We start from the raw sequence: 27,551 nt of genomic DNA, 5'->3' as shown, positions 1-27,551 counted from the left end.
TAGTTCTGATTATCAGCCCTTCAACTTGCAAGTTCTGCATTTCACCCTACTGCTGTTTGAGGAATACTATTAATTTACCAAAAAACAAGTATTCCAATAGACTGCATGCTATAATGGATAAGACCAACCCTTTGGACACACAATGTAAGGTGAAATGTCTCTCTAGTTTCAATTTTTTATAACAAATATTCTTTTGTTACTCATGCTAAAAATTTATTTTAAATGTATTTCACCATATTTAGAACTGCTCATATATGGTTTTTAAGAAAGAAGCTTTTCTTTAGTTTCCCATTAAAAGCCAAAGTTTTCACAGAAGACGTTTACCAAAATCAGAACCATCTTCCAGAATGAAAGTTCTTGCAGAAAATTTTTATTTTGATCTACAAAGCTAGTCTTTATTTTAAAGCATTGCAGCCAGCTCCAGTCATAAGCATCATGAACTTACGTAAAGCTACCAATACAAGGAGCAGTAGGAATCAAAATAGGGGATTCTTTGACTTGTGATATTTAGCATTAAATATAAGATGACCACCGAGGAAAGTTTAAGAGTAAAGTTTAAGTCCGCCTTCAACCATAGAACAATGTCTGAAACATGCACACAACTGTATGTTCCGTACAAAAAACAAACCCACACAACCGCTACAATGTGGCTCATTGTTTCCCTCGTGCCAGTTTCTCCCCGCATAGTCCAATTATTTTGGTCACTATCAGTTTGAACTAGCGTTGAGTAATTTATCATTCTACTACTTACAGCTTCCACATTTAATATTTGGTGTTACTTGCATCTATGCAGTTCTAGCTGTCTGTTCAAACCTAAAAAGTTCAGCTACATCTAGTAACTGACGTCTTTCAGTATCTTCCCCATTGATAAAATTATCGGAACTTTCCCAACATCCTCTGAGCAGCACAACTGTAAATATGTGGAGATTTCAAAGACGGCACAGAGTCCTTTCTTATTAACTAACATGTTTCTGAACATTAAGAGTCACATAAAGGTGCCCTGCAAAGTCAGTGGCATGATGAAGTGCTTTTAGATTTTCTACTGCAAAGTACATGACTGAGAAAGTTTGGTCTAGGTGTCTGCTGAAATGAAAGCTGAAGCCAGTTGTTACATATACAGCAGGATGCAGTTATAAATTTATACTGCAGGTACTCCTGGTTTTAAGCATAAGTTTGAGTTTCAGTAAAAGCAACTATTCTGGCAGATAACAGAATCATAGAATGAAGACTTATCAGTGTAACAGTTTACATGGCATAGCAGAATTCATGGAGTATTAAGAGTCTTCCAGTACTGAAAAATACACTTTGAGAAAGCTTTCACCAACTTATTGCTTTAAATGGTAGCTTTCTCATAAGCTAACCCACTAACAATAAGGAAGATTACAAATCATCACATTGTGGCCTCACTCTGTCAAAGAAAGACAGCAAGAGCCTTTACTGACTCCAGTAAGTCCTCCTTGTAGCTTTTAGTAAACATTTTTTTCTTAAAACCATTACTGTCATGTTGGTATAAACCAGTGTATTGAAACGTGGAGCCAAAATTGTCGTAATCCATCATGCTTTGTTGCAATAATCAGTTCTTGCTCAGAGAGATGCCTGCTCAACTCTGATAACATTTACTGTTTACTCATTTCAGAGAGAAATTTATAGAAAGAATAGTTGTGTGTCACTAACAAGTGACTTATGCTGCTACTAATGGGTACACTTCGAAAACACAAAACAAGATGTTGGGTGATTAATCAAGAAGGTAAGCTGAGCACATTGACGACAGGTAAAATGTTACAGAGACTGTATTACAAAAGCGCTTCTTGGTCTCCATCATGGAAATATGGCCGATCGATACCATAGGCTCAGGGTTAGCTCACCACATTGTGCCCAGGATACTTTAGTCAATACAACTAGGAAAACTCATTAGGCAAGGATGATACTCCTTTCCCTTCCTGGCTCAAATGCAGGAAATACTCACTTCAAATCGAAAGTTTCTTCAGTACATCCACCTAATCTGTAAATCCAAAAAACTAATCCAGGAATCCTGACAATCTACATCACCTCAGCCTGATCCAAAGCTCACTGAAGACACCACAAGCTTCACGTGATAGAAACACACAGGCGATAAATTCCACAAGACTCTCACTGGAGATTTGCCCCACTAGGCAGCTGACAGTTCTGAAACAAAGCCCCAAAATTTCCTGCAGGAACTCTCCACAGCCTTGCAAACAGCCTTTCTATATGCAGTCTGCTATACCCTGACCTGGAATTCAAGAACCAACCCCTTCCCTTGTGGGGTTCATTTCCTCTCCCAGGTGGATACGGTCTCTCCAATTGTAAACAAGCTACCAGCGTGGCCCACCCCAGCAGTTTAAAGTAACCCTACTAAGTCCTAAAGTTTATAGAAAAAGGTCTAAGACACCAGAGTGCTCTTAATCACTGCACCTACCATTATGCTGATAAACCACTTTTGCCCAGAAATTGCAAGAGGCTCAGATTGGGGCCAAGATGCATCTCAGTCAGCTTGCTATCAATCTGAATAAAACTGAGGTGATAATGGTGTGTTTAGGGAGGCACCTAGAAGATTTGACTGAGGTTAGTTAGCATCGCTCCTTCAACTGAGGCCACATTTATGGCCAAAATTCACCATTTAGGGGACTGGTGTATTCCTAGTTTCTAGATTATCAATATTTCAGTGATCAAGATTTTCCCCCCACCCTCATTTATCTCTGGAAAGGAGACTGACCATTCCTCTTGGACATGGACCTTGCTATCATAATCCCTACCTTTCACATTTATACTTGACTACTGCAATATGTTCTACTGCAACTTCTGAACAGGTTTAAGTTAGTACAAAATACCAACTGTGTTTTGAACTGCGTAGCCCTCTGGGAGCTTGTGACCACACTGCTCCACAATCTGAACTGGTTGCAATTTATGTATTTGTTTTGAACTAAAAAAAAGTCATATGGCCTGGGACCATTCTCTCCTTGCAAGATCCTATTTCAGTTAATATCAGCAAGAGTACTGGAACTCCTCTGGTATACAAAAAGGGAGCTGCTATCAGCAGGACATTTTCCAAGAAGGTTCTGTGACTGAAATTCACCCCAACCATCCCTGCAGGAGTAATACACCCCATAGTCTGTTGAGAGCCAGGGTGAAGCAAAGACCATCTTTCCAGAAAGCCTCTGGGAAGGCTGAAATAGCTTGGGTTAGGAAACCGATTTGTTTCATGTTTTCTGGCCTTGCAGTTGTATTTAGGGGAAGAACTGCTGTTTTGATTCTACAGTGGTTTTTGCATTGTATTTCTAATCAACAGTATGGGTGTCAAGTCTGGGATAGGAACTCTTGCATGCTTATCAAAGTCAAATAAATAATCACACAGACCCTTTTCAGAAGGTTTGTTTTTTTTTTAATTAGAGATTTGCAGTGGGTACACATGTAGCCATGTCCCCCTTCAGAGTATTTTTGCACTTGCCTTTTATTTAGATGACTGAGTTGCTGGAGGAGAGGTTCAGCAATATACAAAAACTCTAATCTGGGGTTAAAACCAGTGATAGAAGATGCCAAAATAGTGCATTCTTCCCCCATTCTATTTACTCCAGTCTTTTTAGTCACATACAGATTAGTCAAAACACTAAGACTCATTCAAAATGAATCAATTTTGTCCATTTCCAATTAGTATTTTATTGCTATGCTATTTTGAGTTGAACTGAAATCAATACGGTTGGTGCTCAACTACACAGTACCTTTGCCAAAAATCTTTGTACATCACTTATGTCAGCACATCTTTGGGAAGTAGTGTTTTGTTTTCGCGTAACTTGCTGCAGAACCAGAAGCGAGTTAAAAAAAGCAACCCTTACAAAATGAGACCCGCTTCCTTCAACACACTACACCCATGAATAACCTCATGCATCAAACAGTAGCATCAGTGGAACTGTTCACATGCATAAGATTACATGTTAAGCATTAAACAAGGTCAAAGGTCATAAGCTTTAAAAGATTTTCAGTGATGGTAGGGTGAATGAAAGGGATGCCTGTGAGAATGAAATGTTAATTTTTACCCACAAAAGGTATAAGATCTAAAAAAAATCCCTTGACACTGCACCTTTTAAACTGGTAACATTTCCTTTCTGATTTTAAGATTTTGTAAGTTTAACAAAATAAAAGGAGCGTTACGAACAAGCTATATTTCCCTTAATACATTTAAATTTTCAAAATATCAACGACTGCAGTTATCAGAAACATTTTCCCCTTTCGTCCCTGATGAAAATGAAATAGTTCTGTCCACTTATTTCAACATTACTTGTTGATGCTTTTCCTGTCCAGGCAGCTATCAGGTTCTTTTGCTGATTTTGATTAACTCCTCCACCCACAAAGAAAGAAAAGGAAAAAAAAAATGCTTCTGCACAGTGATTTGAGCATCATTACTAGAGATGTGTTTAAAGTTTTAGAGTAAATGGCGCAAGACTGGCTGCTTTCAATGACATCCTACCTGTAAATTTAGTTCTCAGCACTGTAAGTTCCAGATTCTGAAGCCTCATTACTTATGAAGGCTGGCCAATGTTATAAAAACTGTTCCGTAGCCAATGTTGCACATTTCTTAATCTTTTATAGAAGTGTGTGTTTGAAAACATTTAGTTTGAGGCTTTATTTCCATGGTACAACTTGCTGGTTTTATTATGTATCTTTGGTAATTGGGGAAGTCTTAAGAAAGATCACGTACCATGAGCCAACTGACCATTTATCATACTCCCAGATATTCCAAATAGTCCATCCTACAGCCACTCTGTAGGATGGAGTTGTTCCCCATGAACTCGTGTGGATGTGGGAGATGGTGTTTTTTGGGGGAAGAAGGAGGGACAGCTCTGGGATGGTTTTTTACAGTCCAAACAGTCAGCTCATTACTTGCATGAAATTTCCATTGAAGCCACTAGGCATAAAGTTTGGCTCTTAACCTACGTGAGGCCATTAGATCTGGAAGACGTAAGAGCATTCAAAGAAAGAACATTTATAGTTGTATCCCTACTGTGATATTTCGTTTGCGCCATTCAGATAATCAATTTTCACTCTAGTTTCTAGTCAGTTTCACCTAGTAGATATATTTGAACAAACACCCAAAAAGCTTCAATTAGAGATTAGCTGCAATTTTAACAGCAGAATTTCTACTGGATAAGTGCCACACCATATAATTACCTCCACAAAAGTCATGCCTGTTGGCAGTCTAAGTAGACAGAAAACGGCGGGTGGACATGGAGACTGAATTACTCCTTAGCTAAAGAGGTGGCCCTTGTAAGGTCAGGGTGGAGCACATGAGCAGAGGGTGTGAGGAAGCCTGCACTGTTATATCTGTTTGTAATGGAGAAATTCTGTCTCCAGAGCTGTCAAACCAACAGTTGTCATCAGCACTATGTTGAGTAAGAGAGCCAACTGCATTTGTGAGTACTCAAATACAACAGATAAAGCTAAGTTTACAGTGGGAATGCTCTTCTTACCCTTGCTATCCAGGATATTCATGACAAAACGTGAATACGCTAATATTTTCAGACAAAACCTTCAGGTCATTGCTCATTTGCAGCCATATTCTGCCCTCAATTTTCACACAACGTAAGTGACACTTTGTTTGTAGACTGCTGATCGGCTCTGCCCATGTAACAATGCCGTCATCCACCTTTTTGGTGCAAGACCAAAAAACATTTATTCACAGAAGTGTATGACTTAGTTTAAATCTTTTAACAAGCAAATTAAATAAAGAGTGGCATAAGTGCCCTTTATCCACATAGCTTTTACAATTTACTGAAAGGTATTGTGACGGGGCAAGGCCAGATGGCTATAGAAAAGTAGTAGGAGATAGACATATTAGCTCCAGGCTAAACAAATCCCTGGTACCAGGTAAGTGAAATGGCAGCTGCTCCAGGTCAATTAAGACACCTGGGGCCAATTAAGAACTTTCCAGAAGGCAGGTAGAATGCTAGGTTGATTGGGACACTTGAAGCCAATCAAGGGCTGGCTGAAACTAGTTAAAAGCCTCCCAGTTTGTCAGGTTGGTGTGCATGTCAGGAGCTGTGGGAGGAAGTTGTGCTGTTGGAGAGACTGAGTAGTACACACCATATCAGGCACAAGGAAAGAGGCCCTGAGGTAAGGGTGAAGTGGAGCTTGAGGAAGTGAGGGCTGCTATGGGGGAAGTAGCCCAGGGAATTGTACATGTCATGTTTCTAAAAGATCAGCTACCATAGCTGATACTATTAGGGTCCCTGGGCTGGAGCCCAGAGTAGAGGGTGGGCCCGGGCTCCCCCCACCTTTGCCCCCGATTAATCACTGAGACTGGGAGACAGAGACTGTGCAAGGTAGAATAACTTCTCCTCACCTCCCTTGCTGGCTTATGATGAAAATGGCTCAGTAGACTGACCCTTGTCTCTAGAGAGAGAAGGGTTAGGTGGAGGGTCACAGTGAGCCTCTGAGGCTAGCGAAATCCGCCAGGAAACGCAGGACCCACGGCGGCAAGGACAGAGCTTTGTCACAGTATCTGGCTGTTAGAAATATATAAAAATATGTTTTATGAGGGTGATGTGCACAAACTAAAATAGCGATTTTCAGAATTTACGCAGTTTTATCATTTGTGAGTAATCTAGTATTCACCAGCTATGCCATTAACAATACCTGCAATGACTCAAATCAGAATTAAAAAATATAGTTCTCAGAAGACAAGGTAATAATTTGGAAAGGCACAACAGTAATATTTAGAACCACATTTTAAGATATAAAAGACTTAAAGTTTAGTCATATTCCAGCTGTAACAAAAAAGTTACCAAGTGCACACTGTAGGAACTTGAGCTAAAGCAGACAACAGGCCAAATTCTGCACTGATTTGCACCTTGTGCAATGCTATAGGCTTTGCAAGGGTTAAATTGAATACTTAAGTCCACACAGTGGTTGTGCGTGAAGAGGCAAGCTGGAGGTCAAAGAGACTGAAAGGCCCACTTTTTGAAGTCCAGCAAAGTTCTGACATGCCTTTTCCTGATTGCCCAGCTTGGCACCCACACTTAGCAGCTCTCCACTGTTGCGTGCAACTGCCCAGCAACCATGCCGGCCGGCTGCGCATGCCAGACATGCTCTGGCTTGGAGTAGACAGGAGATGATGGATTTCCTGGGCCTGTGACGAAGAGCTGTGCTTGTACAGCCTCTATGGATGAGCCGTACAAGCAGATTCCACAGGGGAGGCAGGAGAAGGGGTATGACAGGGACAAGCAGCAATGCCACATGAAAGCAAAGGAACTGTGGCAGGCATAGCAGAAGGCCAGGGAGGCCCAAAGTCAGCCCACTGTAAAAGCATCAGGTCCGTAACTTAGCAAAGAGCTGCATGCCACACTTGGCAAAGACCCCACTGCCACCCCGCAGAGCGCTGTGGATACCTCTGAGGAGCCCAAGCCACAGGCCCTTGGTGTGAACAGCAAGGATGAGGAAGAGGATGGGGGACATCCAAACTGGGAGTCCAGCTATGGTGCGAGCCAGAATCCATTTGAGACTCCACTGCAGCCCAGTCAGTCAAGCATGGGGTAGCCCAATGCAGGGGAAGGAATCTCAGGTAAGCGTGTAACTGCATTTCCCATTACAATGATATACTAATGGCACCCCGACCTTTACAGGACACAGCTATCAACTCTTCATTAAATGTATTCATTCTAGAAGAGGTAGCAGTACAACCAAGAGAGGTAGAGAGTTATCTGCTTTTCATATCCCTGCAGAGTCAGGCTAGAGGGGCCATCCAGAGCAGTTTATGCACACAGGGATGTCCACTGAAGTCTCCTGAGACATCTTGATGAAACCATCATGGAGGTGCTCTGCAATCCTCTCTCCGTTTTCTAGGGATGGTAGCCTCGTTTCTCCCTCTGTGGAGGAACACTTTCCCATGCCCGTCAGCAACAACTTTGGCAGTCACCACTGCAGTAAACAGATTAGCAGCATACGGGCCAGGGCAGCTTTGTGATGCCAGCAGCAACTGTGCTCTGTGCCTTTGTTACCCTCAGGAGAGGGAGATCAGCTAGAAATCACCACCGCCGATGGAAAATGATGCCAGTATTCAGTACCATTGCCCTATACTCAGAGTTTCATGCAATCAATGACACCAATTTTTTAAAAAGGCTCCAGAGGCGATCCTGGCAATGACAAGCTAGACAGCCTAACTTCAGTACCAGGCAAATTGGTAGAAACTATAGTAAAGAACAGAATTATCAGACAAACAATTTGTTGGGGGAAGTGTCAACATGACGTTTGTAAAGGGAAATCATGGCTCACTAACACGTTAGAATTCTTTGGGAGGAGGGGGTGTCAAACATATGGACAAGTGTGGTCCGGTAGATATTGTGTATGGACTTTCTGAAAGCCTTCAGAAAGCTCTCACCAAAAACTCTTAAACAAAGTGAGCAGTCATGGGATAAGAAAGAAGGTCCTCTCATGGATCAGTAACTGCTTAAAAAAGACAGAAAACAAAGGGTAGGAATAAGTGATCAATTTTCACAGTGGAGAGAGGTAAATAGTCTGGTCCCAGTACAGATCCTGGAGGGATATGTGCTGTTCAAAATATTCATTAATGATCTGGAAAAAGGGGTAAAGAGTGAGGTGACAAAATTTGCACATAAGTATTTTGAGTAATTTTGTAAGTTCAAAGCAGACTGAAGAGTTACAAAGGGATCTTACTAAACTGGGTGACTGGGCAACACAATGGCAAATTCAATGGTGATAAATGCAAAGTAATGTACACTGGAAAACAATCCCAGCTATACATACAAAATGAGAGAGTATAAATTAGTGATTATCACTCAGGAAAGATCTTGGCTTCGTTTGTGGATAGTTCACCGAAAATATCCACTCAATGTGCAACAGCAGTCAAAAAAAAAAAAAGCTAACAATGTTAGGAACCATTAGGAAAGGAATAGATAAGACAGAAAATATAATAATGCCACTATATAAATCCATGGTATGCCCACACCTTGAATACTGCTTGCAGTTGTGGTCACCCCATCTCCAGAAAGATATATTGGAATTGGAAAAGGTACACAAAGGCAACAAAAGTGATTAAGGGTATGGAACAGTTTTGGTGTGAGGAGAGATTAACAAGACTGGGACTTTTCAGTTTGTAAAAAGACAACTAAGAGGGGATATGACAGAAGTCTATAAAATCATGACTGGTGTGGAGAAAGTAAGTGTTATTTACTCCTTCACATAACAAGAACCAGGAACCACCCAATGAAATTTGTAGGCAGCAGATTTAAAACAAACAAAGGAAGTATTCCTTCACACAACACAGTCAAACAGTGGCACTTATTGTCAGGTGATGATGTGAAGGCCAAGACTAAAAGCAGGGTTAAAAGAAGAACTATGGGCTTTTCTTCACGTACAGCGCTATTGTAGTGATTTAGTGAAGACGCTCCTATGCCAATGGGAGAAGCTCTCCTGGCAGTGCAGTTAATCCACCTCCCTGACAGACGCTACCTATGGGAGTGGGAGAAGTTCTCACGTTGACATAGTATGGTCTAAGCGTAGGATTACGGTGGTATAACTACACCACTCAGGTATGGATTTTTCACACTCCTGAGCCACAGTTATGCAGATGTAGGTTTGTAGTGCAGACCTGGCCTAGATAAGTTCATGGAGGATAGCTCCATCAATGGCTGTCAGCCAAGAAGGGCCAGGATGCACCCCCATGCTCTGAGCATCCTTAGCCTCTGACTGATGGACAACATGGGATGGATCACTTGATTGCCTGTTCTGTTCATTCACTCTGAAGCATGTGGCATTTGTCACTGTTGGAAGACAGGATACTGGACTAGATGGCCCATTGGTCTGACCCAGTTTGGCCATTCTTATGTTCACTGAGCAATTCCCTCATCCCAGCAGGCCACACTCACCGTGGCTGGAGCTGTGAGGGGCACCAGCCACAAGCACTCCAAAACAGAAGCGTCAGTAAGCATGTCTTGTTAAAATGTCAGGGGAGCAAGGGAATGGAATTCTGACTCAACTTTCACTTTCCATTGTAACTAGATTGACAAGGATATCTGTTTTATCTGCAGCTGGTGCTGCAGCAGCCTTGAGGGGGTTCCTACGCCACACCGTCAAATCCCTGAGCCAGATGAGGAGGGGGGAAAAAGGGAAAAGACAAGACGACGACTCCGGAGGACATGTTCTATGAGAACCTGCATCAGAACATGAGCAAAGGGCTTGGAGGGTGAACACTGCAGACAGCCTGGAGAAGAAAAGATCAGAGAGGAGAAAGGCCCAGATGTTCCATCAAGAAAAGGAGAGGGAGATCCACCAGGACATAAATGGTGCTTCTCTGGCATCAAAACACAGATGCCGCAGACTCTGGTGGCCCTACACATTCAAAAATCCCAGCCTTTCCTCCCTTTACAGTCCACGGATAACTCCGTTACAGTACCTCCCTCCACCCCCTCGCCCCCGCAACATTCCACATAGTATTAGAGGCCACATTCCTACCTCTACCACTCTACCCCAGGGGACATTAAGGACAACCACAGCTTCACATACAGCAACCGTAGCTTTTACAGGCTGGTGTAAGTGTAGGTAAAATGGGGAAAGAGGCATGCCCTCAGGTTCTCAAGGGGAAAGGCTGGAGTGGAGGAGGACCCCCCGCCCACTCCTAACAGAACTACTACTACTAAAACTAGAATTATAAACGACTGAGGAACTACACTAGAAAGCATGGGAAAACGAGAACTTGTACACAAGCCACGCGCAGTACGTCCACCGTCGCAGGCAGTAAGAAGGAACTGAGGAGGGGCCAGGTTGGCAGGGTCATATATTGAGCGCCATGAAGGCGCCACTCCAGGGGGCTCCACAACCAACCCAATGGGAGTTGCTGGGTGAAAACTTTCCGCCAACTGTGCGTGCGGTGCACGCACACCCGACTGGAATGGACGTGAACAAGCACTCAAAGCAGCAGCACACTTTCCATGGTGCACCCCTCTGCATCGAGAACCACTCCTGACGAATATGTGCAGCACCAACGCAAGGAGCCAGTTATGGATGTGCACAAAGTGATACACCAACCGAGGCTACTTTATGTCAACGTAACTTGAGTCAACCAAAGGTTGTAGTGTAGGCTTAAGTGTTAATATATTTTGTGCCTTTGGCCGCCATTCTTCCCATCTTGAGCTACAAATAGTTCTGTTCACTCCAGAGGAGAGGGGTTCTGTATTCTACAGATTGTTTAGTCTCTGCTTGCAGAACCAGATTCTCCAAAACCACATTCCTTAAGCTGTTTGGGCCTTTATGAGGTCACAACTGTACACCAACTCCAAGATTTCGTTCCGAGGTTCTAGCCATAAAATGCTGTGGGGATATTTTGTCGTTTGTTAGTGTGGGGAGAGGAAAGATATTTACCTGGGGCAGCCTGTGGGGAACAGAAGTGAAGCAAGGAGAAGAATAAGAGGCTACATTAAAGAAAAAAAGACAGTTTTTAACCATCCTTTAAACTCCAGAATCCTGTGTAAAGCAGTTCCTAGTGAAACATTGCATGAATTCCATGGGACTGTTTAATAATGGAATAAAACTAACAAGCCATACTCCATCAGCAATAAGCCACTCCAGTATGTGCATTTGTAAGCAGCTAATGCACTAGAGTGGCTGAGGGCATTTTCCCTTCAGTCTCATATCTCAAGTTGATCAAAGCCAGATTTAAACTAGCCTGTGTGAAAGTTTGTCTCACCCACAGAATTCCACTGTGGTTAAACAGCTAGAGATGCTGAATCTTGCTGATAGAAATTATATGCAAACACACTACCTAGTACAGTCAAAAATCAAATTGCTGAGAGAAGACAACTTTTTTTTCCCCCTTAAATCAAAACTCATTCTTCAAAAAAACACAATGAAAAAACGTTGCATCAACTGAGATTTTGGCAAGGGGGTAACAATCAGAGTTTGCATTTTAACTATCAAAACAGAAGCATATCAGTTATTTATATGACAGTAGCACCCAGTCACAGGTCAGAACCCCATTGTGTTAGGCACTGTATAAAACAAGGATCTCTGCTCCAAACAACTTACAATAGCAATAGTGCACTGCAAGTGTAAGTCTTTAGCCTCTTTGAGTGTGGGGGGGAGAGGGAGGGGTGCTTTCCTATGCTAATGTCCTATTTACCTGATGGAAATTTAAAATTATCTTGTAGCGCCAAGTAATGCTGGTAGCTACACAGTATTTTTTTTTTTTTATAAAGTGAGTAAAGAAATATGAAACATGTATAATGGTACCAAGAGAAAAACAAAATATATAATGGCACCAGACTTTGACTGTGCAACTGCATACTGAACAGATTAGACTGACCGTGTATCCTAGTGGACAGACCATCCGCTGTTCTGCACACAGCTCACATACTTTAAACCTGGTCCAGGCACACAGGCTTGGAATCAGAAGAACATTCCTCAACCACCCTACTTAAGGCCTTGGGCTTACTGGACTTCAGCAACTCTCTCCCCTTAATTATGTGAAGGAGGAAAGAGGATCCCTCTAACATGGCTAGTTTTCCCTTTCTCAGGACATCGGTGAGAAGAAAAAATTTTAAGCTCTCCTGCAGGGGTGGAAGAGAATATTACATACCATGCTGTCAGGACACACTTTATAAACACTTGGAGCCAACAAGATGTGTGCTCAGCTTCACCCTTACCCTTCTCACATGCAGTAGTCCATTTCCTCTCCCTCATCTGTCTTTCAGACTAAACTCTTTGGGTAGCGGGGACCAGGTGTTCTTTTAAGTATTCATATCCTCAGTACAAGGAGCACCTCCCATGCCTGGAGCCTTTGGGCACTAATATAATACGTTAGTGATAAGCTTTTTTGTAAGGCTTATCTCATCAATAACTGTCCTCCCATACCATATAGGTGTGTCACTCTTTGATGTATGTAGTTACCTTTTTGATATAACCCAAGGTGTGAATTTAAACCAATATGGTTAACCAGGTTAACTGCTTATGTTGACACTCATTCTAGTATAATAAAAAAAATATTGTTCTTTAAATTCAGTTTGTCACTTGAGAAAAGGGGTTTATCTACTTACTGAAAAAAGTGACTCCTCTAGAAAAGCCTCCAGATTGGGATGTGGCAGGGAATGTTATATCAGTAGGATTACACTGGTGTAACGAGATGAGTATTACTGGTAAAACTTGCTGAAGCCGACAAGCCCTAATTCAGATTGCAAACCCTAATGGTAGGGACTTAAACTTTGCATTCAGCATGGTGATATTGTATGACATGGACGATGATAGGAAGAACCTTCAGATCTAACAGACAACAGCAGAGAAGCCAACTGTACATCAGAACATTTTAGTTGTACCAAAGGTCCCAGTCAGTGTCAAATGTTTTCAGCCTAAAGAAAACATATGACTCTTACTCTAAAGGGGCAAAGGAGGCACAATATCTACTTTGCAGCAGATTTTTAGTCCTGTTCTATCCCTTTTGCTGTGCTCAGGTGGTGGAAAGAGAGCAGAAGTGATCTGCAAGTTTCCCACTGGGTGCAAGGGAGAAGGGAGCATCCCCAGTGCTCCAGAGCCAGCTTCCATGCCTCCTCCTTTATGACAGGTGGCAAGTCAGAGGTTGGGAAGAGGGCATGGCCACAGCACACTGCATTCTGGCTATCCCCAGAGGGCACAAGGTCCCTTGTGGATCACAACCAGCCGGTTTAAGTAGAGCAGCGTCCAGACTGCTCTCACCTGAGTCAGGGCTGGAAAAGGGATTCATGGAATCAGTAACTGGTTGCTGGTTCTCAGCTTTATTCCCTGTCTTCCAGACATCCTGGATGGCTCTGAGGCATCCTTCATTAGGTGCTCCTCTAGACTCCGAAAGCCTTTTATCCTTCTGTTCCAAGGGTCCCACAAGTCTGGCAGGCAATGTAGCAATCAGAGCTGTTCTCCTTACTTTCCTGCACTACACTGAATGGGCAGTGGGGGGAGCTGCTGTCCCTTTGCTACAGTTGCTCACAGTGCTCACGCCCTGGGCATCTGAGGCTGTAGGGGAGGCACCCCATACTTTCTCCCCATAGGAGGCAGTGGAGCCTATTCAATACACAGTACAAATCAAACTGGGGGCAGCTCAGTTTTCAACTGACAACTGAGTCAGTTACCGCAGTCACCCTGAAGGATAATTTAGATCTCTGATTTTCACAAACGGGCTCCTCAGTCACAACATGGACACTCCTGTGCAAGGAGCTGTACGGGACAGAGTTTTATGTACTGGAAGAGCATACAATCCAATTTAAATATAGGCGTGTAAAATGAGAACACAGAGTGAGGCAACACCGACAAACATTTACAAGGCTAGACTTGGGCATAGCTTGAAGTTTCCAAGCTATTTAAAGCAACATGAAACAAATAAAAAGCAATCACCTCTCCGCTAGCCTTCTACATAGACATCATACTAACAACTGGTATAAGCACTATCATTCAAATTGCAAATGCATGTATATGAACACGTTATGCTAATTATGCACATGTGACTAGTGAAGTACTACACCTTGATATATCTACCCAAGTTAAACATACTGTGTGAATGGTTCCTGACAAAAGTTAGTGCAGAGAATGCACAAAGGGAATGCATTATTCTGGATTATGTACACACCAAGCCTAATATTTGACACGGACTAAAATAATCTGCAAAAATAAACTTGCATTTCCCCATTTACCATCTTTAATAAAATCTTTCAGCCATTTATCAGTTAAATTATCTTTTGGAACGTTTACCACAGGCAGTGAAAAAGATTCAGGCAAGTTACCCCAGGAGAAAATTGTTGAAACTGAAAACAGGCAAGAGTGCAAGTAAGATCTCAATCTTTAAAAAGAACAGTCGATTTTAAAATCCTGTTGTATAAAGAGGTTACTACCTCTGTTACTAATGCCACCTTTGATCATAAGACGTGAATTTTACCAAGATCTAAATTACTATTCAGCATACTTTTTGTATTTCTATAGTGCTAGAGGATGAAAAAAAACAAGTTACATCAGCCTTGCTTTTGTTTAATCAAGCTTCTCTTTCAGATTATTGGTGCTGCATTGAATGAAGTTCTAATACTGTGGAAAATAGATTTTAAAACCTGTTTATATTGAATTTAGATAATACCAATCTGCAGTTTTAGAATTTTGGGGACATTTAAGTAGAGCCCCTTTAACTGTGCCATTGCTACAGTAATACAATAATTTAGGTTACTAATGTCATGGTCAACAACCAGGTTAAACTGCCCCAGATTGTAGTTAGAACGCAAGTTCAGCTAGTATACTCGATCCAGCAGGAGGGAAAAGCTTGCTTCCAACAAGATTAACTAACCTTGTGCTAGAGTCACCACCGGAAACATTCCAGGTTTCACTTGTTCTGATGATGGAGCTTCAATGACAAACTAGAGGCTTCAGTAAAAATTCAGACTGAAGATAGTCTAATAGCTTCCTAAATCACTCTTTAGTCTTTTTAATGGTTTAGTGAATACTTTTAGATGCTCTATGTTTAGAGTTTCATCCCAGCGCCAACAAGGAGAGCAATAAAACCTATTAACTTTCAGAAGGTGGACGCCAAGGCAAGTAAGTGGACAGGTTTGTAGTTGCACAAAAGACACCATGAATAAGGAGACGGTTAGCGGCTAAGCACCTCTAAAACGGGAGGGTCCAGCCTGTTCACCTTGCCCCGTGTCCTGGCCATACGCGGAGGGCCAGTCTCCTAGCGTGCAGGGATAAGAGCAGTCCCTCCCATCACCTCCACGTCCCGGCCGGCTCGCAGGCTGCTGCAGCTGCTCCCCCCAGATTACAGGGGACGCGAGCGCCTCGGGTCCCTCGTGCCCTGGCTGCCGGGTCCCGCAGTGCCCTGGCGCGGCTCTCACAAGACCCAGCGGGGCGCTGCCCGGGCGGAGCTCTCTGCCGCTGGCGGGGGCATAGCGGACACCCGTGCGCCGCCGGCTCTCAGCCGGCCGCTCCCGGCTCCAAATCCCAGCCCGGGACCAGCCCCAGCCCCTCCGCGGGGCGTATCGCGAGAGCCGAGCGGTTCCCCGCCCGGCTCCGGGGCGCGGGGGCATTGCACCACTCCGAAATGCCCCCGGCCCTGCGCGGCAGCCGCCAGCACGCGGGGCGAGTGGGAAGGGCCAGGGCTGCCCGGGCGGCTGCCGTCCCCTCCCGCGGCCCATTCGAGCTGCGGGCGAGAGACAGAGACAGAGACCGCGGCCGGCCCGGGGAAGGCGATTCCCCAACGCGCGGCAGAAGCTAAGGGCGCGGGCTCGGCCAGGCTTAGCGCCAGTTCCCACAGGGTCCGAGCGAGCGCTGGGGGTTCAGAGCCAGCCCGGCCGGGAGCCGCAGCCCTTCTCCCTAAAGCACGCTAGGGCAAAGTGGGGTGTGCTTAACGGGTTAGTCTAGTCATGTTCCTGCATTTACAGCGCCACCCCAGTCCCTCTTTTAAGGTCCCGCCGCCACACTTCGCGCATCAGTTCCACACGCATAACCTTATCCCCACCGCACGGGCCCTTGGCTAATTCCTAAATGCCGCCTTCGCTTTCTGACAAGCTGCAGCCAGGCACTGAACGACCTTTACCAACTCATCCAGAACGTGCAACGTTTGTAAAAAGGTTTTTAAGGCTTTCCACCAAATCAGCTTTACCCTTCATAAATCACCTTGCCCAGTCTGATGTGTTTTTTTTATTTTTCTCGGGGGGGAGAGAAGAGAGAGCAAGCGGGCAGGCTGAAGTTTGCTCACAATGCAACCAGGAGTTGGAAGCTGAACTCCCACACTAGTTTAAAAATGCAAAGGTGGAAGGCATATAATTTATAATGCATTAGTAAGGACTCTCAGACACAGGAGTACCATTGGTGTATGTACTGTATAATTATGCTACAACTTCACACAGGAAGGGGTGGGCTATGGAGAAGAGGACATTCCTTCTTGCTAGTTAACATTTTTTCCAAAGGTCAAACACTGGACCCAATATGACTGATACACAGCAGCATTCTAAAAAAGTTAACTACATTCTAACAAGTTTGTAAGCTGCACTTTTTAGTACCTGAAAAGGTTAAATTATGATACACTAGAAAAAGATCAATGTTTGATAAAAACTAGATAAACTATTGAGCATGAGATAAGGCATTTCCTTCACAACTGCAAATTTGTAGAGAAAGGTGGCATTAAATAGATTACTGGCTGCAAAGTTCAACAAAATTAGTGCAGTAGACACTGTAAAATGAGTGTGACACTGGACATTAGGCAAGGAAGAAGTCTGATCAAAGAGCCATAAAAAAGGGCAAGGAACCGGGATCTAGAGAGGCTATGAAAACAGGTAGTGATTATGAAAAGAGGTCCAGAGATTGCCCTAGACATGAGTGTCAAAGAAGCCCACAACACATCTGAAAGATTGCAAAACCCTTTGAAAATGATCCTTCATGAAAGGAATTTGACAGTCCAAGTTAACTCTGCTTTGACTGTCCTGTTAGCAGAGAGGTGTGTGTCAGGAGAGGAATTTTTGAAAATAAGTGTCTTGATTTCATGATATCTTTCTTGGAATCTCTTCTGCTTACGGTCTTTATCTAGATAGATGTGTTCCATGAATGATACCAACTCAAATATAAACCTTACATGAGAAGAACTCCATTGTTTACACGAAAGTAGTGTGAGTATTCAACACATGCTGGCAGAAGCTAGAAATATGTGGCTAGGGCAAAATCCTTTTTCCAGGGCAGAGCCCAAGTATATGGCATTTGTACTGGAGAGATCCACAGGAACAGGAAGACTATTCATGTAGCAATAATGTTACTTTTCTTGAATGGAATTTCCAATAGAAAGTTAAGTTCTGGTTTTGAGTAGCAATATTAGTTTAAGTTGAGCTCATCAGAGACAGAAGCAGTCAACTGAAAGTGCTCTGTAAGGCACCAAGCTCCCCTATCTCCTTTTCAATATTGCAAGAGCTTTCTATATTAAGATGTGAGATGGTTAGAGCAATGCTATGAAAAGGAATTAGAATTTTTATTGCCTGCGCATTTGAAGATTCTTTGAATAGTTTGGTAATCATAACAAACACAAAGGGGGAAAAATACATTACCAACATGAAGTAGTTATAGTGCAATAATGACAATTATTGTAAAAAAAAAACTTTGCCACCTCTTTCATGGAAACAATTATGCTATCAAGCCCTTATTTGTATCATACTATAAAGGTTAAAAATATGAACAATTTAAAGTCTGGTACCCTTTTCTTAGCTTCATATGGTATTTATAACATTACTTTGCTCATTAAAATAAAAATAGAGGAATGAATTTAGCTTCACATAAAGCCACATACCTACCAAATATAATCACAGAATCAGAACCATCTCCCTCATTCACAAATGGAGTTTTGACAAGTAGGTATTAAAGGAAAATTAAACTAGATCTATTACAAGATAAACAGATCTTTCACCACTCACTCCATTATGTTGTATTTTCACTTATGCAAGCATAGCTGGCTTGTGAGTAAAGAAGTAGTAGGTTTGCATTAAGACTTTTCATTCCTATCCAAGCCTTGACAATGGATCCAGCGTGTGGCCCATTGCTAAGGAACTGGAAGTGACTCACAACACCAACACAATCTTCCCTATTTTAAGATACAAATGACTGATGAAAAACAAAGCTGAACTGAAGAGAGTGTTATAACAGGTCAGGAGAACAAGTCTATGTATGGTAACTTGGTTATAAAGCACCCGCCAGAGATCAACATTAAAAAACAAACATGCAGTACGTGTGCGCTGAAGTACTGGAATTACACTTGTGATACAGGAGGGCCAGGGAGCAGTGGGAGAGTGCTAGAGGGGAAGATATAAGCTCAAGGCTAATTCATAGATTCATAGACAGCTGCAGCAGGACAGAAGCAGTAATTAAGGCATAGTTCCCTGTAGACTAGGGAAGGTGGCTGCAGGTTAATTGGAGCACCTACAGTCAATCAAGGCCCTGTTAGGAACCTAATAAACCCCCCTGCTTCAGGCAGACAGAGGGACTGGAGCTTGGAGGTGTGTTGAGAGATTTGGAAGTCCTGAAGTAAGGGAGACCCTGCCCCAGCAGGACAGGGAGACTCCCTTGACCCCACCATCTAAGGACTGAGGGTAACCCCACCTAAGGGGGATAAGGGTAAGAAACCCGCAGGGATTGAGAGGGTCTTGAAGTCAGAGCGAGGAACAAACCCAGACCCCTCCCCCACTTCCCTCCTCTACCACCTTCCCAGGCTAGTAGCAGAGCCCTCAGCACTCAAGAGCAGGGGCAAAGGGTGACATCTTAGCTCTCTGCCAAGAAAAAAGCAGGACCCACCAGACTAACATCGGCCATCTTGCCACACACTCAATAGTATAAACAAACAGGGTGCTATTATGACAACAAGCCCAATGAGTAGGGGGTGGTATTGAAACCAGAAATACACACTAGGAATTCCCTGGAATAATAAAAATGCTGTTAATATCTCGGACTTAACCAATTCCAGATAGAGGGAAGAATCTGCATAGGGCCCTGCACATTAGTGACAGTAAGTACAATAAAAAGGACACAGCTTTTTAAAAACTGTCCATGAAAACAACTAAATCAAGAGAGACCTTTCCAAATACATGTGGAAGAAGGCAGAACAGTTGAAAAGACTACCAATTAATCTGTATAATATGCCAACAAACCCAAGATTCTCTTTTGTATTGATGCCTAGCTGCAGAGGAAAATGCTAATTTCTTTGATGCATCAGATTCCACTTGGTGGCTAACAAAATGCAAGACAACCAGTCTGGTAAAGGCAGAAGCCTTAGAGGTGTATTTGGTTCAGCACATTAAGTAAGCAAGGCAGCTGCAGGCCTGAAGAGAAATTTGGGGCCTTGGCACATCATGTTTGATGGAGTCTCTGCCCTGCTCGTTTATTTATACCGATGTTGAACACATTTTGGGGGCCCAAGTACAATTGTCCCCCTTTCCTCTGCCTCTCATTAGTTCTGGCTTCAGTGATGCTCTTAAAATAGTTTATGCAATAAGGATGTGAAGTACAGCAATACATACCCCTTCCTGCTTTGTGAAGAGCTTAAGGCAGTTACTCAGAGCCTCACAAGTTTCTTTTGATACTTCAGAGACCACTTCAATTTTCTGAAGAAATGAAGGAGGCATTCCTGAAAGTCAAAAGTACCAAAGTGAGCTGTTTTAGGAGACATCTTAACTACCGATTTTGCACAACTGTTTACTCCCAAACGGTCAATTAAAAATCCTGTGTATTTTATGTGCTACATCAGTGCCAGAACAGTAGAAAATGCTCTGTCTACAATACAGCGTACAAGTTAATATTAGGGGAAAGTTTCTTCCCCTTGTCCTGAACTTGGGAAAGGTTGCAAAAGGTAATTTATTCATGAGTTGGATACAGTTCCACTGCACAGCTTGGCTCGGAACATGAGATGGGAGAACTCTGGGCTTCATAAGATTACCCAGCCCTAACCTGCGTCCCTCCTTTTTAGCCCTTCTCCAGGAGTAAGGTGTAAAGACCTCTCCTGTAAAAGTATTGCATGATCTGTAGTCCAAGGATGGTGTGCAGTTACTGCCATCGTGTCAGACCAGGAAGCTGAAGAAAACCCAAGAGGCCACACTCAAGTTGGACAACCAAGTTACCAAAAACAGGAATCAGAAGAGAGACTGGTGGTAAATATCAAGGAGAAGAGGAAAATCTTCAAATGAAGGCCAAGACAATACCTGATGGGGTAAATGGTACAAACAGCACAAAAATATCCCCTCTTCACACCCTGAATATAACCATCTCAAATGGATATGTAACAGAGGGTGGAATCATTAGCACTCAGGTCCTTTTGTAACTATAATTGTCAGCCTGTTATGCAGGATAAAACTCAAGACTCAAGTTTCCCTTTGTCCTTGCTGTAATCCCCTTATTCATGCATATTAAAAATGGAATTACTAATTCTAAATTAGAAGAAAAAGGTTTATTTCATCTTAAAAATAGGATTCATTTAAAAACCACCACCAGCAGCAACTATGTTGTACATTTGGGCAATAGCAAATTAAAACACCCATACACGCATCTGGTAGCAAAAAGTGATATACCCTTTATGTACTAAGTTGATAGAGCATGCTCAAGGCTATATAGTGGTTAGTGGCAAGCCTGGCTTCCGCATCTGTTACACAAGCCATTTAGAAGCATTATATTCATTGCACTACTGCTACGAAAGCAGACAAGAAAGTAGAGGTAAGTTTGAACTAAGTGTCTGAGTTTGCAGCATTTTGAAGATGTCAGAGGGTCTTGATAGTGACTACACAGAAGACACAAGTACCACCACAATCAGTCTCACTAAAAAAGTAAGTGCTGTTCTGGTGCAAATACAAGAGTCTGACAATTCAGTACTGCCACAGTTATAAGACATCCTCCAGTGTCTTTTACAAGCCACACAAGAGCAATTTTACCCAACATGCTAGAAACTACCCTAGATATTACATGAATGTTTGTACTTTGACACATTGCAAGAAACTTTTTGGCTTGATTAGACCTATATATATTGTGTAATACAAGAACTTCCATCTTTGGAGCCTCTAATTAAAACTCAGAGTACACTTAACAGCTCTAACTGTGACTATCAAGTTGGATAGGCACCTTCCAAAATGAAAGATACAGGCAATATTCTACTTTTCACCTCTCCTACATTCAGTTGCTTTCTTCTTACTTCACCCAAGCTCTTCCTCCAATATTGTTTTGTGTATTTGGGGAAAAAAAATTTAGAACATGGTCCAACTATGGCCAATCTTAGGCTCATTTTAGGCTTTTCCAGTAGTTAATTCCACAATAGATGGCCATCTTGCAAAAGTCCCATCTTTGGTTCACAAGAGTTTCACCTTGGGAAAGGCTAGCTATACTGCCCAGACGGGAGCATGGCTGTCTGACACAGTCAGACCACAAGTCACTGAAGTCCTTCAGTTCAAGACAACACCAATTCAAGGCAACAGTATGTGATCTGAGAACAGGTGCAAGCCACATGTACTTGTGCAATGCTTTCTGTTGTGAGCCACTGAGATTGTGTCCTAGATTGAATATGTGCTGTCTCTCCATTTCAGTCCTAGATAAATGAAGTTACAGACAGACAGTGATAGGTGACAAGTACTTGATCACTGTGGTGGGGTCACCTCCTGAGGGGAACAGGCACAGTTTCCTATAACATTGGAAATGGAAAGATGCATTTTCTATTACTGCAATTGGTTATCAGGCTTAGCAATAAATCCATACAAGTCTGGATTTGTATTTGACAATCTGAGAGCATACTGCCTTGACTGATGGCAAGTTAAGCACCTTAGGATCAGAGGTACTAGCTCTCTTCCAACCAGGAAGACTTCTGCTTTATCTACGTTAAATTTCAGGTTGTTGCTTTTCATCAAAATGTTGGTCTTATTATACTAAAAAATTCCAAGGACTTCCTGATGCAAAAAAAACAAAAACAAAAACAAAAAAACCCCACACACATGTATGTTGTAAAACAGCTTCAAAAAGGGATGAAAGGGAAGTGAACAGACCATTTTTGTAATGGAGCCATAGCACATCTATTTCATGCTAACAAGGTAAAAAGGACCATACAATGCTGTAGTTTTGGCCCAATCAGCATGAAGGAGAAGACTAACCTTAATGGTTTATTTTTAACAGAGTTTAGTAGTGGCAAAGCCAGTTCTATTGAAATACATATTTTAAAGATAGACACTAGCCTTAATATAATTCTGTTTCCAAAGACTTGGAATCACTGTGCATGTCTACTCCTAGAACCAGTTAAAAGTGGTATTGGCAAACAAACAGAATTCTATGATTGCTTCAATATGGACAGCGTGCTCATTTGACAAAGATGTGTTTTATGTAAAAGTTAGCCCCGCAGACAACTTGGACTGCATCAAGGTGGGTTTCTTGTTTGGTAGACCACTACCGGCAAAGGCTTGGCTAGCCACATGCTATCCTGTTAAAGACAATGGGCTTGCACAGGCATTAACAAGCCTTGTGGATAGAGGGGAAGCAGCAAATGTGGTATATCTTGACTTTAGTAAGGCTTTTGATACTGTCTCGAATGGCCATAACAAAACAAACAAAATAACCTAGATGAAGCAACTATAAGGTGGGTGCATAACTGGCTGCAAAACCATTCCCAGAGAGCAACTAACAGTCATAGGCACTGACTCCATGGGTGCTCCGGGGCTGGAGCACCCATAGGGAAAAATTAGCAGGTGCTCCACACCCACCAGTCGTCAAGCTCCCCCTCCACTCCTTACCTTCTCCCCCCCACCCCCCAAGCATGCCACATCCCTGGTACTTCCCATCCCTCCCAGCACTTCCTGCCCCCGCCCCGGCCACTTAACAGCTGTTTGGCAGCACTTAGGACTTTTGGGAGGGAGGGGGAGGTGCAGGGACACGGCATGTTTGGGGAGGGGGCAGAGAAGAGGTGGGGCAGGGACAGGGACTTAGGAAGGGGGTGAGGTGAGGGTGGGGCAGGGGTTGAGCACCCACCAGGCAGAGGGAAAGTCGGCGCCTATGCTATCAGGTGTTCACAATGAATCACTTAAAGATTATGGACAATACCAAAGCTGGGAGGGGTTGCAAGTACTTTGGAAGATAACATTAAAATCAAAACAATCTGGTCAAACCGGAGAAATGGTCTGAAGAAAATACGATGAAATTCAATAAGGACAAATGCAAAGTACTCCACTTAGGAAAGAACAAATCAGTCGCACACATACAAAATCGGAAATGACCGCCAAGGAAAGAGTACTGTGGAAAGGGATCTGGGGGTCATAATGGATTATAAACTAAATATGAATCAACAGTGTAACACTGTTACATCCCAGAACGATGTTTGCTTTTTTGCATTAGCAGGAATTTTGTAAGCAAGACAAGAGAAGTAATTCTTCTACTCTACTCTGTGCTGATTAGGCTTCAGCTGGAGTATTGTGTCCAGTTCTGGGCACCACATTTCAGAAAAGATGTGGACAAATTGGAGAAAGTCCAGAGAAGAGCAACAAAAATGATTAAAGATTTAGAAAACATGACTTCTGAGGGAAGATTGAAAAAAACCTGGGTTTGTTTTGGCTTAAATTGCAGCAAGGGCAGTTTAGGTTGGAAATTAGGAAGTTTTTTCTAACCATCAGGGTGGTTTAGCACTGGAATAAAATTGCCCATAAAATTGGAGGTTGTGGAATCTCCATCATTGGAGATTTTTAAGAGCAGGTTGGACAAACACGTGTCAGGGATGGTCTAGATAACACTTAGTCCTGCCATGAGTGCAGGGGTCTGGACTAGATCAGTGGTTCTCAACTGGAGATCCGTGAACCCCCCCGAAGCCGGGAGTGGCACAGGGCTAAAGCTGGTGGGCTCCCTGCCCCGAAGCCAGGAGCCGTGTGGGGCTGAAGCCAGCAAACCTCCACCCCCCAAGCCAGAAACTGGGAGTCCCCCCCATACACAACCCCTAGTTACCCCCTGCCCATAGGTGCTGACTTTTGGTTTTGCAGGTGGGTGCCCCTTCCTAGCTCCGCCCCCTTCCCTAAGCCCCCACCCTCACTCTGCCCCATTCCTCCTCTTCCTGCCCCTGCTCTACCCCCTCCCCGAGCATCTCCTGCCCACTGCTCACTCCCTTCTGCCCTCTCCTGCCTTGAAGGTGAGGTGTTTGTGCTGGGGGGGGGGGAAGGCCTCAGCCTCCCCCCAAAACTGGAGATTTTCAGCATATTTATGTACTTTTCATATTCTGTTATTGAATGTGTGTATCACTAGCATCTTAATGTAATTATTAAAATAGTAATGAAATATATCATTACATCATCATGAATTACAGTATATTAAAATCATTACACTCAGTTACAAGCTGTCTTCACCAACATCCCAGTTTAAAGACATTATGTTCACACCTGCTTAGGGCCTGTTTGGGAGCTGAGGGCCACTGATGGCTGTGGGAAGAAGGTGGATAGAAGGGACAAGAAGTGGAGAGTCTTTCCCCTCTCCCTGCCCCTTTCTCCTCTCCCTTGTTTCTTCTCTAAGTCCTTGCTCCATTTCCTGATGTTTCTCCCCTTCTTGCTTCCTACCCATGTCCCTTTTCCCATCTCTCTCTGCTCCCCACCTCCTGGTGGCTCTGTCTAGTGCCTGCTCCCACCCACCCACTCAACCTGGAAGAGGAGGTTCCCCCTCCTTGGGTGGAAAGGTTGCCTAGTAGTTAAGGCACAGGCCTCGGTCTCAGGTGTTCTGGGTTTGATTCTCTGCTTTGCCACAGACTCCCTGCTTAGCCTTGGGAAAGTCACTTCACCTCTGTGTGCCCTAGATCCCACCTGCCAAATGCAGATAATGCTGTCACTGCCTCCTAGGCTATATCCATTCATGGTTGTGTGATGATAGGGGAAATGGAGACACCAAGGTGGGTAGATTTGGACTGAATTTCTCCACAGCTGGAGAGTGAGAGCCAGCTCTGCACAGGGGGGATGGGAAAGAAGAGCTCAGGCCAGTTCCACACAGAGTGGGGTCTGGGACTTCTCTTCCCCCACCCAGCGCAGCTCCTGCCGGGATCTGGGGCTTCTCCTCCCCCTAATCCACCACTGCACCCAGCCCTAGCCTAGCTGGGCTCCCTTGGGTCATCTGATGCCTGCTGTGGCCGGAGTGGAGCCTGGCTGGCAGAGAGCAACCATACACGTGGCCATCAGCCCAAGAGGTGTAGGACGGCCTTAGGTGAGCAGGGGCTGGCTGCACTGCTGCTGCTAGCCCACGCCTAACCTTAAGGCTTTTTTTTTTGTGAGACTCACTCAGCCCCTGTGGGAGCACGGAGGTGGGAAACAGCTGATCTGAGCCTGCCCACCCAACAGCTGATCACAGCTGCGCACAGGCTGCCCCTAGGAAACAGCTCATCAGCCAAGGCACCTGCAAAACAGTTGATCCCTGGCTGCCAACAGCTGGTAATGCCAGTGGGTGCTGAGTACCCAGTATTTTTTTTTTCCTGTGGGTGCTCCAGCCTTTCCTGCATCCTAAGCAATTTTCAAACTTTTTGAACCGAGTCCCCCCTTCAAGTTATATTTTTTGGTTGCATCCCACCAGAGCTCAGACAGGCTGGGTGGCCTCCTGAGTGAGTCAAGGGGGTGAAGGTGGCACTCCCTCCCTGGACCCCACTGTGTAAAGCTGGCTTAAGCCCCACCAGCTCTTGCCTCCCCCCAAATAGAAATAAAAATTATGCCTATGCCCAAGGGTGCCCCCAGCCTGGAGCCCCAAGTTCCCTCCCCTCCCGCCCCCTCTGGGCCCTGGCGTTTTTAATAGCATATTGAGGGGGGCCTTAGCAAGGAAAGAAGGTTAAGAACCCCCTCAACTTGATGACCTCCTGGGGTCCCTTCCAGTCCTACAATTCTATGATTAACAACTAGCATTCTAATTTGAGCTTAGTACATTTTAACCACTGTTAGAAGTAGTAAGGACTCAAATATACATGAAGGCCAGATCTGTTTATTAAAGATGTTTGTTTTTAAAAGCCCCCACTTTTCAGATAAATATAATTTGAATTCTCAAATTACCACTTTTAAATCTTAAAAATCCATTGATTTCAATTTCATATTATGCATATGTACAAGGCACTAGCCCGAAACAAGAGAAAGTCAGGATCTCTTAAATTTGACGCCTGTACATAATAGCTAATAGCATACAACAGCAGAGTTCCAGTTAAGTGTCCAATGGAAACAGTATGTGATTTACAAAGATTTGAGCTCTCCCCAACCTGCTGTGTCCCCTTTTTATACAAGGACACTGGAATATATGCCATCTCACTGACCCATTAGTTTCTTTATTACATTTAATTCATCCCCATTCCACAAGGTCAGTGCACCATAGCTTTTTTACTACAATGAGCAAATACACCATACAAATTGAGTGAGGAGAGAAACTAGAAGCAGCAGTTGATCTCTTGGCAGTAAGGAGGGTAGCAAGAGGGCTTTTGGTACCTTTAAGGGGACAATAAAAGCTACTGCTCTTGTGTTGTAGAGCCATTTAAATAAGTGATTCCAAAGCAGGAGGAGCTCACCTATACACTCACTTATCCTGAAAATACTATTTATGACAAGTTACACCATAGTACAACTTCCCGGAGGCTTAAACTAACTGCCTCAATGGATGTAAAGCATCAGCAGAACCACTAGCTATTTAGCAGTTATAATGGTCAACTTATTACTTACTTGAAAACTGAAGTATTCAGTCTCAATTTCTAATTAAAAAGCAGAGGTCCTATACTCACAGGCATCTTATGTTTCTATTTTGGTGAAGTTTTATTTGACAAAAGGGTGGACTTCCTGATTTTTTACCGAGTGGTTTATTCAACACAGAGCATGTCAAGAAACTGCAGAAAGAGTTACAATTGCTAACAGTGTTACCTTTAGTGGTGTTGCACGATTTAATCATTATGAGGAAGTTGGAAATCTCTTTATCTAGCCTTTGTTGACATGTTTGTGCCTTCTGCAAACAAAGATAAAAAGCTATTTAAAACAGGTACTTCTAAATGGAAAAGAACTTCTCACATTCTATTAAACGTACTAAAGTTTTCTTAAATACAAGTT

The 27,551-nt window shown here is 43.4% G+C and overlaps 1 protein-coding gene across 8 annotated transcripts in view; it reads right to left on the bottom strand.

Moving 5' to 3' along the window:
- Positions 1 to 27,551, bottom strand: part of OSBPL1A (oxysterol binding protein like 1A) — a 154,500-nt gene that overhangs the window by 53,969 nt on the left and 72,980 nt on the right. For 4 of the 8 annotated variants that reach the window (XM_077810342.1, XM_077810341.1, XM_077810343.1 and 1 more), the window contains 2 exons: positions 27,369 to 27,450; positions 20,019 to 20,125 (listed from right to left, as the gene is read on the bottom strand). In XM_077810342.1, coding sequence (XP_077666468.1) covers positions 20,019 to 20,125; positions 27,369 to 27,450 — 189 coding nt within the window. Of the gene's footprint in view, positions 1 to 6,355; positions 6,484 to 15,316; positions 15,928 to 20,018; positions 20,126 to 27,368; positions 27,451 to 27,551 lie in introns of those variants that run through there. The other 4 variants (XM_077810348.1, XM_077810347.1, XM_077810345.1 and 1 more) reach the window with 3 other exon arrangements.

Source organism: Eretmochelys imbricata, chromosome 2 (assembly GCF_965152235.1).
Source record: "Eretmochelys imbricata isolate rEreImb1 chromosome 2, rEreImb1.hap1, whole genome shotgun sequence".
Classification (NCBI taxonomy): Eukaryota; Metazoa; Chordata; order Testudines; family Cheloniidae; genus Eretmochelys; species Eretmochelys imbricata.
The sequence above is the reverse complement of the archived record's forward strand: the minus strand, read 5'-3'. Positions and strand labels throughout refer to the sequence as shown.